General features: G+C 42.0%; 2 protein-coding genes across 2 annotated transcripts; both read left to right on the top strand.

Annotated features, from left to right (window-relative positions):
- The first annotated feature begins 536 nt into the window (after positions 1 to 536).
- Positions 537 to 4,254, top strand: LOC121181919 (dual specificity tyrosine-phosphorylation-regulated kinase 4-like). The gene is made up of 11 exons (XM_041038149.1): positions 537 to 776; positions 1,244 to 1,405; positions 1,558 to 1,694; positions 2,009 to 2,149; positions 2,266 to 2,404; positions 2,686 to 2,770; positions 2,847 to 3,019; positions 3,146 to 3,206; positions 3,316 to 3,430; positions 3,616 to 3,725; positions 4,121 to 4,254. The coding sequence occupies exons 1-11, from the start codon at positions 537 to 539 to the stop codon at positions 4,252 to 4,254; spliced, it is 1,497 nt and encodes a 498-aa protein (XP_040894083.1).
- Positions 4,255 to 9,013: 4,759 nt separating this feature from the next.
- On the top strand, positions 9,014 to 16,588 carry dkk3b (dickkopf WNT signaling pathway inhibitor 3b). Its single transcript, XM_041037757.1, has 7 exons — positions 9,014 to 9,330; positions 10,003 to 10,128; positions 10,446 to 10,526; positions 14,286 to 14,378; positions 15,580 to 15,724; positions 16,036 to 16,186; positions 16,316 to 16,588. The coding sequence occupies exons 1-7, from the start codon at positions 9,136 to 9,138 to the stop codon at positions 16,338 to 16,340; spliced, it is 816 nt and encodes a 271-aa protein (XP_040893691.1). The 5' UTR covers positions 9,014 to 9,135; the 3' UTR covers positions 16,341 to 16,588.
- The last annotated feature ends 321 nt before the right edge of the window (positions 16,589 to 16,909 follow it).

Raw genomic sequence — 16,909 nt, 5'->3', positions numbered from 1 at the left:
CCCCCTTTGAGGCTGATCACAACAGAGACCTGAAAAGCCACCACCCGTGATGCTTTTATTAAGAGGAGACAACACTCCTAGACCTACATTACAACACAACAAGGTTGGTTTAATCTATGGCTTAATCTGATAATGCTTTAAATTATGATTTTACTGTGTGAATAGTGACGTTATTTGGTGAGGTTTTATACCACCAATTGCTATATTGGTATTTTGCTTGTTTTTGTCCAACAGTTTCCATCATATTTAAGACATATCATTGATTTCTAGCTAGAGTTACAGTGATCTACTTTTTGACTGTTCTGCTCATGAAGACAGGAAGCTAAATAAGCACAACTCTGTTGAAAGCCCACTGATACAATCAGGATATTGTTATCCTGGAGGACTAACTGTACACCTCTGTAGACCTCTTTCACAGACTTTGCATACAGCCAGTGTACTGAGATGAAATTGCTAAACATGATAGCTTTGTCAGCTGAACAGTTACAAATGTTCCTTCTGTTTTTGTTCATAGAATAATGTCTGCAAAAGGCAAGATGACCGTACTGAAACCAAAGTCTGTGCCTGGAAAGGGTGTCAAGCCCACTCAACAGATGGTCCTACCATCAAGCAGCAAGAGTCCTCAGAAAGCCCGGCAGGGTTTCAGCTGCACTCAGGGAGCGGTCCTGCCACCTGTCTCCAAGGGCCAGCAGAAAGCCCACAGTCTCTATCAGCAAACTTTGTTCCCACCATCCCGCATGTGCCTACAGAAAACTGCCCCTCAGTGTGCTATTCAGGTCTGGCCCAATACTGTTTATCTACAGCTTTATTTCTCTGTATCAGCATGACATTTTGCAGGAAAGTTTTCAATGTGTTTACTTAATACTGCAACCAGCAACAGAAAGGAATGCATAATAGCAAAAATCCCAAAATCATGGGTCGAGACAGGTAGTACCAGGATTTGGTATCATAACTCTAAGTTGGAAGTCCACTGATACAATCAAGTTATTGTTATCCAAAAGTTACCATCCTCTGTCTGACAGGCTAGTTTTCAATGTGTTTACTTGATACTGTAACCAGCAAGTCAGTGAGACGCCTGCTGTCAGACCAGCCACATCCCATAAAGGTTGGAGCTCTCTGGATTTTATTTATTTAATTTCATTTTTGGTAAACTTGGATTTAGAGATTTTTCTGGTTTCCTTGTGAGAACACGTATCTGAGAGATCTGTTCATCCCATGTACAGCTGTCTTGAGACATTCAAAGCTACATCTGACAGAGTATGAGCTGGAAGAACTCAGAGAATACAAACAGGTGTGGTACCTGGGGGAGAAGGCCAACAAGACTTGTTATTCAAAGGTCACAGATACTGAGCCTTTCAGTTCTAACAGCTCTGGCTATGACACTGAGGAAGGATACTACAAAGCAGTAAGTACAAAAGTATTTATTGTACTTAAACAATTAGATCCATCCCCATCTTATCACCTCTGGAAGAAGTAGATGTGAATGTTTGAGGGTTGATTTTTTTTTCTTATGGTGTATTTTAACTTTCGATAAAGCTGTAAACTTTGAATCCACAGATTATCAATGACCATTTGGCCTACCGCTTTGAAATATTGGAGTTGATTGGGAAAGGCTACTCCGGACAGGTCTTCAAGTGCATGGACCACAAGACCATGGAACTGGTGGCCATCAAGGTCTTTCGAAACATAAACAGGTAACACATTAGCAAACCAATGCAGAGCACACCCCAAAAACAGAGATGAGGCACCACCAGCATCTATTTATGTGGAATAGTGTGAAACTGTAGTCAGGAAAATAGAATTATAACTGGCACCATTGAGGTACCTCCATATGTGCTTCATCAGTCCCACAGAGACACAAACAAAATGGGGGGCCTGATCATCAAAACGTTTCTTCGTTTTTTGGTTTGAAACTCTATAGGGTGCCTTTGATACTTAAGATGTTTTGCACAGAGACACACCTGATCACAGAGTTCATATTATTCTCTGTGGTCTGATTGTTTTTTAGAGTTCATCAGCTGGGAAAGGCTGAAGTGAAGATTTTAGAAACCCTGCGAGAGGCAGACAAGAACAACACAGCCAACATCGTCCATATGAAGGAGAGCTTCTACTTCCATAATCACCTCTGCGTCACTTTTGGGCTCTTTGCGTAAGATCAGAATACATATTCTGTTTGCTTTCTTTGTTCTTTGTGTGGGGAAACGCTGATGTTACTAGGATGAATTCTGGATAGCAGTGCAGCTCACATCTCCCACTACATTTCAGAAAGGACCTAAATAGAGCCTTAAAAGACACTGATCAGCGTAGACTGAAGGAGACGGAGATCAGGAAATACACGGTAGATGTGCTAAAGTGTCTACAGATGCTCAGAAGGAATAGGATCATCCATGGTGACATTAAACCGGTAGGAACCACTGCTTCAGAAACATCTTGCATAGTTACCGTGTGGGATATTTGGGCCATACTTCATCTGATTCAAGATAAAGTTTCCTCACCTCTATACAATAATGTCTGCTTTAGAAATTACTGATAACGTTGGTGAATTTCAGTGAAAGACTAATGGAAAGTACAAACAAAACAGAAAGACTTTTCTGTCAATAGTATGCATTTATTAGTTACATTCACTATACATCGGTTTGAGGAGGTCATAGCTTCTTTCAAAGGATTCTGCATGTTATTTTTCAGGATAATGTACTGCTCCACGAAAAGGATGGTGAAACGCACACAGCAATCAGTGACTTTGGAGCGAGCTACTTTGTGAGACACAGAGGTGAGTGTATCACTTGAGTGTAACAGACCATGTAAACACTCATCTTTTTTTTTTTTTTTATCTCTTTCCTTCACAGACCAGCCTCCTGTCCACACTCTGTACTACGCGTCTCCAGAGGTGCTCCTTGGCAAAACATGCAGCCCTGCTACTGACATGTGGAGCCTGGGCTGCACGCTAGCTGAGCTCCACCTTGGTCACCGCCTCTTTCGTGGACATGACAGCGTAGAGCAGTTCAGCTGTATAATGAAGGTAATGTTTATCATTAAATAAGGCGGTCTTCAGTCCATTCAAACAGTTGTCATGTTTTTTTGTTTGTTTTTTTTTTAACCAAGATGCAAGATACCTTGACAAATGTTTTAATGTGAATTCTTGTAGGTGCTGGGCATCCCTCCCTCAGAGCTGCTGGTGGAAGCTCCCAAAAGAAACAAGTACTTTGGTGAGCAAAAGCATTTAAGACTTTGCTCTTTTCCAAACTGCTTTTACATGTAACAATTTTCTCATACGACGCTGCAAAACTTACATGTTAATTTCTCACGGCTGTGCAGATTTATGTGGTGCCCCGCTGAAAATCAAAGACATAAGACGCCACAGAACCACTCTGGCCAAACGCCTGAATTCTGACAGTGCCCGTTTTGTGGATTTCATTCAGCGCTGCCTTGAGTAAGTGCACTCTCTCAGAAACACTCATGGGAATGATGCTGTATCAGGCCTTCAAGTATGGCACTGGCAATCAATAAGTATAAATCTGTAGAACTGACTGAATTCATCTGTTTTTTGTTTTTTTTTACTAAAATTTAAATATCTCATAAAAACCCTACATCATGTGCATGTATCTCATTATTTAGATATGATCCAACAAAGCGCATGACACCAGGGGAGGCCCTGCGGCATCCATGGATTACTGAGAATCCATGCCGGGCCAAACCTGCAACGAGTGCTCGAAAAACTAGATCAGGTAAGACCAGGCAGCAAAGATCTCAACAACTGAATGATGGAATGCCATGAACATTAGTGAAGATATTCATGGTCCGTAGACCACGAACTCTCTGCCTTTTCTAGCTGGCGTCACCAACAGGTCAAGATTTGACTTATGCAATGAAATATCTCACCATCTACAGAAGTGGCACCACTTTTTAGTACACACATTCATGTTCCCCAATGGGTGAATCCCGACTTTGGTGATGTTTTCCCGAGACTGAATCCCATCAGTCTCGGCTATGTGCTGTGTTTACAGCTAATTAGCAAATGTTGGCATGCTCTAAACTAATGTTAACATGTCGACATTGGAGTTGTCTAAGCCTAAAATAAATACCATGTGTATTTACCTGTCCCTGTTCTACTTTTACCCAGATGCCCCAGTGCTCTCCAGAAAGAAAAAGCCTGCCCTGAAGAAAAGAGTGAAAATGCCACCGGTGCGTTTACAGCCAACCAACAAGACCAAAGCAAAGAAGGGTGGAAAAAAGACACATAAAGGTCCCACATGATGTCCACTAAACGTGGTCCACAGCTGATCACACACAAATAATATTCACTCACCTTAATTTTTTGTGTGGGATAAGGTACAGCAGTGCTCAGCTGGTTTTCTACAGTCATTTCCATCTTTTCTACCTTTGTGCCCACAGGTGTGTGAAGGTTTGTTTGTCCCAGCCTGTCAGCCCTGGGAATATATATCTCAATATCTGCTGTGAGAATGCTTATGTAGCTTATAATGGCACCTGTAAGATCATGAGAATAATGAACCAGTAAAGATTAAAGGAGTCCTGCTGGGTGTTTCTTGAAGGTCTTTTCTTCCTGATGTGGTTGGTAATGTCTCAACTCTTCAGGTCTTCACCTGTATACAACAGAAAAACTACTTACAATACAAATACAGCAAAGTTTTGTGTAACAGTAAAGAAAGTGCTGAGGAGAGTCATAAAAAAGTAATTTGGGAATATTTACATGCATGCCAGTATCCTGGTTACAAGTCCTGGTATCCTGGCTTTGACTATATTTGAGAGAAAATCTTCATGGAACACAGAGAAACCTTGACATCCACTCCTGTATATACTGTATGACCCTAACACCCAGATTCAAAGCAGGAAACTCTGTGAGACAGAGTTACAAAGCTGCAAGTACGACTCTGTCTTAACTGCTGAATCTGACCATCCACTGATTAACCAATCAGAACAGTTTTTACAGTCCAGTGGCCAAACTGTTCAAAGCCATCTGATCACATAGTGTTGTACCAAACTCAGGTCAAACTGTCAGTCTACACACAACATATATATCTAATGTTTCGATTGGCATAAAATATTTAGTTGTGGATGCTCATGATTCTAAGAGCTTGGTATGAACCCTTCTATGAGCTGAAACCACAGGATCTTTCCTCTACCGCCACCCTGAGGCCAAAAGGTCCACTTGAACACAAGGTATCTCAGAATCTGAGAGTCAGATCAAACACCAGCGAACACTTCTCCCCTTTCTCCTGTAATTACACAATTCATTTTGCCTTTGTCATGAGTTTCTAACGCAATAAAGAAGACACTTGTCACTTAATAAATATTTAAGTGTGTTCTATTGATTCCCTGTTCCTTTCCCTTTGTGTGCTCTGTAATCATTTTTATTAAACATTAAAACTAGGGATGCACCGAATATTCGGCCGAAAATGGCCCAAAAGTGCATTTTCGGTTTCCAGCCGGAAGACTTTTAACACCGAAACAACATGGCCGAAACCGGATGTTGTGATGACGCAAGCGAAACCCGCGGCCGGTACGAGCGTGTCTGGAAAGGCCAACATGTCTGCGGCGTGGACGGATTTCAGAAAATCTGAGAGAGACACACGGATAGCGATTTGCAAAACATGTAATGTCGAAATTTCAAGAGAGGGGGGCGCATCTGCGAAGAATTTCTCCACGTCGGGTTTAATTTATCACCTGAAATCCAAACCTCTCGCTCGCTGTGCTGAATATGAGAGGAATGCAGCGCGGAAAAGGAAAATCCCTCCGAGCAGCACGCCCACTCCGTCTGTGGCGGACGATTTTGAAAAGGCAAGGAAGTTTAAAACTTAAAGCGCTGCAATTCCTGGTGCATGTGTTGTTGTTAAAGGCCTACGGTTAACATATGGACTGTGGCAGTCTTTGTTTTGATACACTATTATGTTGTAGTCCTACAGCGAAAATTTTAAAATGCACTTGACTTAAATGCACTATCAGGTAATAAAGTGGGGCCCACCTTACCTTTCTCGTGTCTCATGAAATATTTGAGCTGACAGAAAATTTGCTTTGTACTTTCATGCACTCTTTTTGCCTGTTCCTGTTTCGCTTTCATGTGGTCAGTCGTGAAGAAAGTAGCCCCGGATAGACCAGGATCTCTTAAGAACAAACAGCTGTGGGATACTGAGAGTTCAGATGTTATACTGATAGTAGTTTCAAAATTTTGGCAAAAAAAGGCTTTTGGCATTTCAAGATGCTTTTTTCTGCTTTTTTTTCTTGCAGATGCAACATTTTGAGAGTCCTCTTCTTCTATTTATTTATAGAGTGAACCACTGAATGTTAAATTTGGGCGCCAGTTTTACTCAATGCTATTGTCTCTGTCAGTCAGTAATAATGGTAAATAGCCAACAGGTGTCAGTGTCACCATGTTGACAGCATATTCCAGATATTAGTCAGCCCCTGTTGGAATACTGTGGAATACTGAAAAGATATAGATTCATTTATTGAGACGCCTGGCTTCATGCTGGTGTTGGATTTGCCGTCTGGTAACTCTCTGGAGTAATTACAAAGTTAGAAACGGGGTGTTCTTGCTCACATGCCCCCCCCCCCCCCCCCCCCCCACCTTGAGAGGGTCTGGGGCAATCACTCACGGCACTTCATCACTACATGACTCCACCAAGGTACAGGAATTAGACCGGACTGGCAGACTGTGGCTTCTGTCTTCTGTCATGCCTAATGAATTTAAAGTGTTAGAAAATAAATTCCCAGGAAATGAAAAACAGTGAGGATTCAGACTGCAGCAGACCATGACGACACAGGACTTCACACTTACACAAGGAAAAGAAAAAAATACATTATAACTTGTGTAGGGCAGCCGAGAATGGTTTTACCGTCACTTGTGACCAAGATCCCAAGATCCTTCACCTGGGGCAGCAACTCACCCCCAACCCAGAGGGAGCACTCTACCATTTTTTTGGCAGAGAACCGCCATGGCCTCAGAATTAGAGGCGCTGACTCTCATCCCAGCTGCTTCACACTCAGCTGCAAACCGCCCCAGTTCACGCCGAAAGTCACGGTCTGATGAAGCCACTATATACATCTCCTTTAATATCTCCTCCACAGATTATTCTAGGTCTCCTGAGAGTCTCCTGGCATGTTTGTATCCCAGCTGCATTTTTCCTGGAAACAGTTAATATGGCATAAAGAGAATAAGTGTGCAGCTTCAGGAGCAGACAGACATGACGGCTGGATGCTGGGACCAAAATGCAGGCCTTTCTACATAAAAGAGTAAGATGCAGTACAGATATGAGATTCAGCTAAATGCACAACAGCTGCTTGTGTTTCTAGATGTGCGAAAGAAAAGCAATGTGTGTTCACAGGAACATTAAGCCATGAATCATAAATTACGTTAACTTTAAAGTTAAATGGATTGACTTGTGTGGATAACCCGACCACACTCTACCAGAGGCAAAGCCCAATACTGAGCATAAAGTCAGAGGCATTTTAAGCCTCTTCTTATTCTCTGTCGAGCTCTGAAGCCTGATTTTATTACAGTCTAGTCAGAGACCGTTGCACTGACCTCTGTGTTATTATGTCTGTGTCTCTGTGTGGGAGAAATCTGGGCTCACAGTTAAACTTAGTGGTATGTACGAGCTGTGCTCTGTGTTATGGGTCCCTGACTGTTGGCTCAGATAAGGAAGCATCACCTGCTACTGTACCCACAGGAGGTCAACGGTGATTGTGGTGAGTGTTGCTCTATATGAAATGTTAATGTCACAACAACACATTCAATTCAAGTTTATTTATATAACGTTATCTCAAGGCACTTTCCATATAGAGCAGGCCTAGATATTATCTACAGAGACCCAACATTTTCCCCAAGAGCAGCACTTGGCGATGGCGGCAAGGAAAAGTTCCCTTTAACAGGTAGAAACCTTGAACAGAACCTGGCTCATGATGGGAGGACAGAGAGAGAGAAGGAGGAGAGGGGGGCAAGACGGGAGGAAAGAGAACATAGGACAATGTAGATTTCATGAAAACAGGAAGATTAAAAGTAATAAGAGAACAATAGCATGATTAGTAAAAAGACTAATAGCAATACAAACAACAACACTAAAAGAACTAATGATGGTTAGACTAATGGTAGGAATAATGAGACCAGTAATGGGGGCAGTAGATGGCCGAAAGCAGCAGGTCCAGATACAGCAGCATCTACAGCTCCGAGGGCAGATGAACCTGCAGAGAGCGACGGCAGAAGAGAGGAGAGAAAGAACAAAACCACGGGAAGGGGAAGAAGTTGAGTTAGTAACACGTATTAGAGAGGAGCTCGGTGCATGATGGGAAGTACCCCAGCAGTCTCAGCAGAGCAGCCTGAGGGCTGAAGGATCTGCCACCTATTGGCACTTTCACTGGATTTTTTTGATTGTCAGAGGAGACAGACTTAAATTTTAAAGGCCATGAGACCTCTGAGACCAGCTCTGCTGAGAGAGAAAGCCCACGTCCTGGGTGAAACTTGAGACAATAATCTGTTGGTATTGAGACATCATTACAACTCATCACAATTTGAAAACCGCCAGCAGTTTGTGATTATGGTCATAAATAACGACAAAATTGACCCTAGTTCAATAAATCAAGCTAGACAGAGCTGCAAACCACAACGAGCAGGAAGTAAATACGCATGTATGTGATCGGTCAATCAATAATATGGGAAAAGCTTCAACAAGGCCGTTAACTCACCGTGTGCGTTTTCCTGCCAACTCCACTGCAGAGCATAATAAAAGCAATTTTGTATTCGGGGTGAACTTCCTTTCAAAGATCACATCTGGCAACCCCTGGCGCCAGCTTTTGATCTTTTCAACATTTCTTTTTACAGCGCACCACACACACACCTATGTCCTTTTTGAAAACCTCCACATAAGCAGCCGATTTATTCTGACATTTACTTCACGAAATGCAGTTTGAACCTTTTCCACGCCATTAACCGGGATTCGTTTCAGTTTATAACCCCACCGCCACCATCAGCACCGCCACGATCCCTCCTCAGACTTTCCAAATAAAACGGATCCAGCTGTGTGCGGCTGTGCGCCCTCAGTGCGTCACACTGCTCTGCTGCGCGGCAGACAGAGAGAGAGACAGGCACACAGCAGCGACGAGGAGGAGGAAGAGAAAGGAAAGATGTCCGGTATCATGCTGCTGTCGGTGTCTTTGAGTTTGTGCTTGTTGTGGGCGACCGGCGGCACTGCGCGGAGCGGGGCTCTGATCCTGCGGGACGCCCTGGAACGGGGCCCGGTCAGTCTGAACGACATGTTCCGAGAAGTGGAGGAGCTGATGGAGGATACCCAGCACATACTGGAGGAGGCAGTGGATCAGGTCTGCGTCACATTTTATTCATTTATATAAAGGCGGTGTTGTATAGTTTATTTATTTATTAAAGCTTCAATTATTCTATTTATCCAGTGTTGTATCGCCTCAGTTATTACAGACTAACAGTGGTGATCAGTGTCATGTAGGTGACAAGAAGTTTCATTGTTGTGGTGGTCAGCTTAATTGTGACTAGCAGGCTGAGGTATGCCTTCCAACGCATGCACACACTTTCCGTGTCTGCTTTATGTCTCACCCGTCCTGGCTGAATACTATTAATAGTCCTCATCATAACATTAGTTGCTAAATTGGCTATTTGTCCTTTCAGTTCAATATAAAAGGAAAGGTAACTTAACCCTGTATACTTGTGTGACTGAGATCTTTTATTTTTTTAGCAGCTGAGACTCCCTGATTGTCTGTTATTTGTCTCTGGAGCTGGATTACAGCAGGTCTAATGATCAGTGATCATTCATGAACTACTGGGACATTTTCCATGCATGCCATCCAAAAAAAAAAAAAGATTTATGTGAACAAACTGTCTGCAGTTAAAGCCGGCTTGAGGATTAATTCTTCCTCCCATATGGAAATCTGATGTATGAAGTAAACAGAAATGTCATGTGGTGTATTATATGTAAGATTTATGAATGGATTCCACATGTATCCTTACATTCAATCCAACAGATAACTACTGAGAGTGCTAAATCATCTTTAGTGTCACCAGATCTGCTTCTCAACTACCACAACCAGACTAAGAAGATTATTAAGAATGGAGACGGAGCCGTTCATGTCCTAGATAGGACAGACAAGGTAGGGGTTAACTTTTGACTGTGTGGTCAGGATTGTATCTAACACTCAGGAAAAAAAACTTAATCTTTTAAAGGTTATTTGGTCCTAAATGGAGAAAACAAGCACTGTTTACCATGTTACAATCTTTGAGTGGGTTTAAGAATTGGCTGTAGGGTTGATGCTGTGAAACAGATGAGGAAAACAAAGACTGTGATTGTTTTCTTTCCTTTTTTTAAAAAAAATTAAGTGATTTTAAGGATTCTAAAACAACTAAACACCCATATAATTGCTTTTCTGTTTGAGGTCAATATGTCACCCTCTTTTTTAACCATTTATAGGAGACTAATAACAAAACCGGGGAGACTCATCTTTCACACATCCATATGGAGATCTCTGGTCATTGGAACAGCGTGGACCACGTGAGTCCTTTGTCTTCCCTGTACGGTCTGTGAACAGTGAATAATTAGAGGACAGTGGGACAAATGCATTCAGGGTTTTTACGTTTCTTGGTCATTTGGTTTCGCTCCATCCTCATGTGGACATGGTTAGAAAGACACAAAATAGCTGATGGAGTATTCATTAAGCCTGAGAGCCTGTTGACTCAGGACTCCAGAAACCTGTGTCTGGTTTTCATACATAAACACAAAATCAAACGGTGCCAGTCTCAGACCAAATGTTTCTCTTTTAGTGGTGGTGGTGCAATCTGCAAAGGCAGCTTCTCGGAAACACAAATAAATGCTCTGAGGCCTTATCATGTTTTATGGCATTCCAGTGAGAATCAGTCATATAGTGTTTTTAATAAGAAGAAAAATTAACTCATTCAAAGCACTTAGTTCACATCTACATGGACATTTTCCCTCGGTTTTGTAAATATCCATAGTGTTTGTGAGAGGAGACAGAGAGGTGGAGCGCTCTCTGAACCTGTGACTGTATTGTCTCAATTCATTTTATAAAGAATGAGATCATCCAGCAAACAGACCTAACATATACTTTTCATAGTTTTAGCCATAGGGAGGCCAGCTTGGATTGAGGTCATTACTGCTGCTTGCTGCCTGTTTTGCCATTTTACTTTACAACAGCCGCTCTGATCTTTTGCTTTCCTGGCAGCTGTACAGAAAGTGGTTTTGTTAATAGAGCTTCCTGCTGGAAAAAAAAAATTCTAGGGAAGCAAGTAAGCCTGAGAGGCAGGCAGGGTAAGGTCTGCTCCTCTGAAATGACTAACTGTAAAGACATTTCAGCCTCCAGGTGGAGTCACACTGGAACTGCACTTGAGGAAGTCACAGTGACTTTGTCTGACTCAGCACTTCATATGTACACAGTCGACATTTACTTCTGTGATTTTAGGATGAAAAGTCTTCTGCACGAAAACTGGGATACATTTGGTTGAAACGTTGTAGTCTGGATTTTTTTCCACGCATGGTGTAACTGAGAAAAATGAAATGTAGTTTGCCTTTTGAGAGGAATCAGAATAACTTTATTAATCCCCGTAGGGAAATTCTTGAGGAATTCATGATGATGATACCTGAATTAATTTAACTGTAATGTCCACCTTCAGTTGAGGCCATGAAAGATATTGATATCACTGCCTAATATAACACCAGATAACCGGGCGTATACACAGCCACGCTGAACACACATAATCAACCTTTTCTTGGTCTACTTGTTTTTATGTCACTGTTTTAACTTTAAATGGTGCTATAATGGTTCTGGCTGTTGCAACGCTGGCTGTCAGCTGTCAGCAGTAAGTTAACTTGGACCAAAGATGTTTCCATAGCAACACTATCCAATGAAATGGCATCTAACTGGTGACAAGCAGTGTTTGCACAGATTACTACAGGCTGTCTTATTTTTCAGAGAAGTGCCCATTTACTGTTGAAAATATCAAATTCAGGTAGTTATTCAGGTTTTCTGTCATAAAGTCATCAACATTATGTGACAGAGAGGTAGTGTTTCCAAAAACGAAACTGTGTAAAAATCCATAATTTATTTGTGGATCACACCAGAATCATATTTATTTTGCAACACAAAGCTGAAGCAGGCAAGTTTTTTCCATCCAATCATTTTTTCCACGTAAAACAGGCAAATCCACACTGAAGTCAACAATAAAGATTATTTCACAAATAAATAAAGAAATTTCCTGTGTGAAAAGCTCTTCATGGGACTCCTCAGCTGTCAGTGCACTGTTACCGGGAGAGTCCTGTGCTTAAAGGTCATAGCCAAAACTACAGAGATCAAAATTAGCTAAAAGTAAGCAAAATGTAGCTGGATGGAACAGAGCTAACTGTGGGCTAAGGGTAGCCCGTCAAAGTATCAGCCATAGACTCAGTCCCCCAAACAGCAGCATTTAGTATTATTCTTTATTTATGTGGTGGTTTGTGCAAAACAGCAAAACATCCAACTATAAAATGCAGGTTAAGTCAGTTTTACAGTAAATTTAGGGCCCAGCTTTACCAGAAATCACACAGGCTTAGACATGTACATGGGGTCTGTTCTCCTTTTTCAGCAAAGTAATTTGTGGAAAGATATTTTTATAGAGACGTATAATTTGCTAGAAGGCCAATGAGACTAATAACAGCTGTAGCCATCCGGCATTTATTAAGGTAATTACAGGGTTGTAGGTAATGTGGCCCCTATTCGTATGTTCCAGTGTGTCTCTGTCACCTCAGTGGTATCTTATCTCACAGCAAATGCTAAGTAAAGGAAGAATAGCTCTATTTCTGCAGACATGTACATATTGACAACACCGCAGAGGAAATGAAACGCAGTGAAAGATCTTTTTACGTATTTTCCATGTCATTTTCAAAAAGGGCGCTTTATGAAACTGAATATCTCAGATGGAAGAGAAAGTGTTAACAAGGGGGAAGGGAAATGTCTGAGGAGGGAGTGAGTGGAAAGGAAATTTTTTACTGAGAGCCTGGAGGTGCTCGTGAGAGAAACGAGAGAAAAACCCAGTCTTCACCTGTCTTGACGGGGCATATTCTCTGCATTTCTTTGCATGTGTGTGTGTCAGCATTCATACCCTGTGAAGACTGACTCACCAGAGAGCTAATAATGCACGTGGTGCCTATGGTTATGAGTAACGCTGCTTAATGACAAAAAAGATTCTGCTGTCAGACTCTGACTTTGACACAGTTCAGCCAGTCTCAATAATGCATGCCGTTTCAGGGACTTGGCTCGGTTTCAGTGTTGATTTCCCAGCGGCAACACACACAAAGAGAGGGATTAAGAAAAAACACACACACAAACATTTAAATGGCGAGTTCACAGCAGGCCGGTGCTGTTTTTGGCAGACACCGTTTCTTCCAAACGCTGGAAAAGAGTCAAACTAAATCTCAAATATCTGATTAGCATTACAGAATCTGACAAAAGCCCAACTGAACAAGCCCACATCCACGCTGCAGGAAAACTCTGCCCTGAAACCTTTCGGTTCTTTAAAAAGCAGTTTGCAGTGTGATGTATTTGGTGATCCTGCAGATAACTGACAAAGTAGAGGAGTTTGATGACACAAAATGTTTTAGAGATCTAAACATTTGGGTTAAGTCTCAAGCAGTTTTCCATACTGGGAGTCATACTGGGAGAGGTCACATCATAGAGGAGGTAATGTAGCCGTAATAGGATGCAGTCACAAGATCAGTCTCACTTCACTTTTTCATTCTTTGTCATTCATTTTGACCAAACAGTGTTTTATCTACAACGTAGTAAAGAAATCAAGGTTAGAGCAAAGAGAGGAGAGAAGACTCTGGAGATTTAGTCCCTCTGTGTAATTCAGATGTCGCTGATGTTGTACATCAGACAGTTTCCACGGAGACGGACTGGCAAAAACACAACGTTAGAAACCATCAAACACTAGAAACTCATTCAGTAGGGGCACAGTGGAATACAACTGTTCCTGTGTTACAGACTAATGTAAACTATAATTATATTTGGTTGAGTGCTTCTCATGCTACACTGTCATCAGCTGAGCTTATGATTTAGATTCATCCATTTAAATCAAAAACTTTAAAGAGCTTTTTTTTTTTTTTTACAATACAACACAGAAAGCTGATGATTTGCATTGACAGAACTGAACTGAACAAGTTCCTGGTCTACAGCCCAGATCGTCCCGCTTAGGATTCAATGTGCATTTTAATTCTGTGCTCTGTTACTGTGTATGTGACTGTTGTAACCTCTCCCCTCAGGAATGCATGGTGGATGAGGACTGTGGCGACCTGAAATACTGCCTATATGAGATTGAGAACTCCAAGTGCCTCCCCTGCATACCAACAGATATGGTGGGGATTCAGTTAGTGTTGTCTTCTGTGGTTGTAATTTGTTCAGCTAAAGTTGCTCTGATCAATATTTCTGTTTCAACAATGGATCAAATGATTGTCCCTAATGTGAAACATGTCACTCGTAGCAACGAATCCACCAAGAACTGTCACTTGACTCAGCAGTTCCCCCTGAGCTCTACGGATCTTTCAGCTCATTGTTTTCAGATACAGGTTCAGGTTTATAGTCATTTCCACACATATGCATGAGGGAAACAAAATGTCTTTCCCTAAAGCTCACACTCCTGTAGATTGCATCACAAATCCAACATGCAATCCACTGAGCAGAAGATTAATGGTGGGCTGATGAGTCCTCCTGTATGAGCGCCACCGGGTCATACTTAGTTAGACCTGGCCACTGCCTCCTTCGCTGGCGCCGGGCTGGTGTGGAAAGAGTGCGATACAGCAGGGCAGGAGTGATATCTGGCCTCGCGGCTTCAGCTGAGGCATCAGTCATCATGGCTGTCAGAGGCCATCAGCTGGAAGGTGCGGGTCAGGAAGGTCTTCAGTGTAGAAGTTCTACGACACCAGAGGGCAACAGAATCTGCGTAGGAGAAAAATTCTGAGTGAAAAAGGGAGACCAGCGGTGTATGCTCTGGGGACTGCAGTGTGCGACTGCTACCTCCTGATTGGGCAGTCAGTCTGTCAGTGCAGAAACTTAACAACAAAACAAGCTGAAGAGTGGAGAACCAGAGTCCATGCATCCAAGAACAAAACTCAGAAAAAGTTTAAAAAAAAAAAAAACATTCATGTAGAGAAACTGAAAATACAAACTTGAAGGAAAACTATGGAACTATGGAAAAAAAAAACAGAAAAATAAACTCTAAGAGAAAAATCCATAAGAATATGGGGGAATGACAGGGGAACACAAAGACTTCAATACACAAGAACTAATTGGGACTAGGTGAAACACATCAGGGTGGGGCAGACAATCACACCTGAGCAGCAAGAAGCATCACAACAGATACACAAGGAACTACAAAATAAAACAGGAAATTCCAAACAGGAAACAAAAAAACCAAACCAGAGTCCACAACAGAGTCACTGTGGGGGGTTGATCATGACAGGACGATGTTACAAAAATACATTAGCTGTGAATCTAACAACAGACTGTGTGTGCTTTACATACTTTTGTTTGTATATCTGAACGTGTGTCCGCACTCAGCCCTGCACTAAGGATGAGGAGTGTTGCTCGGATCAGATGTGTGTGTGGGGCCAGTGCACAGTCAATGCCACCAAAGGAACAGAGGGAACTATCTGTCAGGGTCAGAGCGACTGCAGGCCCGACCTCTGCTGTGCCTTTCAACGAGGTGAGCTTTAACAGTGACACCCTCAGACACAGACCCGCAAACAATCAAATCAGCCTTTGCTTTTTTCCCTCTCATTTTTATGTAATGCACACAATCCTGAAGTATATCGTTCCACTGCACTCATTTTCAGTTCATTACTTGTATATATCTTTTTAGTTGTTTTGAAATGACTCAACACATTTTGTTGACTTTGAGTGAATGGACTCACTTTAATATTAGCAGAGATACAGTACAGTGGGTATTATGACAGAGCAGGTAGACATAATAAAGGCAGTTTTGACCTTATATTGTCTCTCTGCTGCTTCCTCCAGAGCTGTTATTTCCAGTGTGTAACCCCAAACCAGGGAAGGGGGAGTCCTGTCTGAGCCACCCCAACCTGTTGATGGATATGCTGGCCTGGGACCAGGAAGGTCCCCGTGACCACTGCCCCTGTGCTGACTACCTCCAATGCCAGCCTCATGGGTGAGAGCAAAAATAGCAGTGCACGTGCAGTTATAAATGAGGAGTGTATTAGCTGAGGTTATTTAGATCAAAGTTAATCTTGTAAATTTTCTGTTTTCCTAAATTCCTTTTTCTCTCTCTTTCTTACAGACGTGGATCTGTTTGTGGGGAGTGATACTGGAGAATGAAAAGCATGAGGAAGTTATATTAAACCACAAAACCCTGCCCCAGAAGCTATACTAACATCCTAACTGATCCTTCACCAGAGAACAGTCCACCTGCAGGATGATAGTTTATTAAATCACAGGATACTGCTTCAGGGCAGGACGTGCACTGTATTATTTATGCCTTACTACCATCTGTATTATATATCATGAAGGAAATAAAATACTTGTTTTTGGTTTTGACTGAGAACCAACAAAAGAAATAGTATATTCACTAAATCAGTATGGACACAGATGAGCTTATTTGGTTTTTTTTTGTGGAGTGGATGAGAAAAACTAAGGCAAAAAAACAAAAACAGAACTGACCACTAGAGGGCAAACTTCTGCCTGTTTTCTGTGAGTCAGGATCATGGTCAGGAGGTATGTACCCAGAAATAAAACACACACACACACGCACACTCACACATTTAAATTTGTGGAGACGCATGAAGAAAATATTTATTTTGTGGCTGATACCCGCATGATCATAGTGCAGACTGATACAGATCTCTGTCTTTCTCTCTCTTTTTCTCGCTCACTC

The sequence above is a fragment of the Toxotes jaculatrix genome, chromosome 5, assembly GCF_017976425.1.
Source record: "Toxotes jaculatrix isolate fToxJac2 chromosome 5, fToxJac2.pri, whole genome shotgun sequence".
Classification (NCBI taxonomy): domain Eukaryota; kingdom Metazoa; phylum Chordata; class Actinopteri; family Toxotidae; genus Toxotes; species Toxotes jaculatrix.
This window is presented reverse-complemented; position numbering and strand designations above follow the sequence as displayed.

What these genes read in the sequence shown, in the direction of transcription:
- LOC121181919 (XM_041038149.1), top strand. Translation starts at nt 537, where the DNA reads ATGACCGTACTGAAACCAAAGTCTGTGCCTGGAAAGGGTGTCAAGCCC. An exon ending in CCCCTCAGTGTGCTATTCAG is followed by an intron (nt 777 to 1,243) that starts GTCTGGCCCAAT and finishes AGACATTCAAAG; the next exon opens with CTACATCTGACAGAGTATGA. An exon ending in AGGAAGGATACTACAAAGCA is followed by an intron (nt 1,406 to 1,557) that starts GTAAGTACAAAA and finishes TTGAATCCACAG; the next exon opens with ATTATCAATGACCATTTGGC.
- dkk3b (XM_041037757.1), top strand. Translation starts at nt 9,136, where the DNA reads ATGTCCGGTATCATGCTGCTGTCGGTGTCTTTGAGTTTGTGCTTGTTG. An exon ending in TGGAGGAGGCAGTGGATCAG is followed by an intron (nt 9,331 to 10,002) that starts GTCTGCGTCACA and finishes TCAATCCAACAG; the next exon opens with ATAACTACTGAGAGTGCTAA. An exon ending in TCCTAGATAGGACAGACAAG is followed by an intron (nt 10,129 to 10,445) that starts GTAGGGGTTAAC and finishes AACCATTTATAG; the next exon opens with GAGACTAATAACAAAACCGG.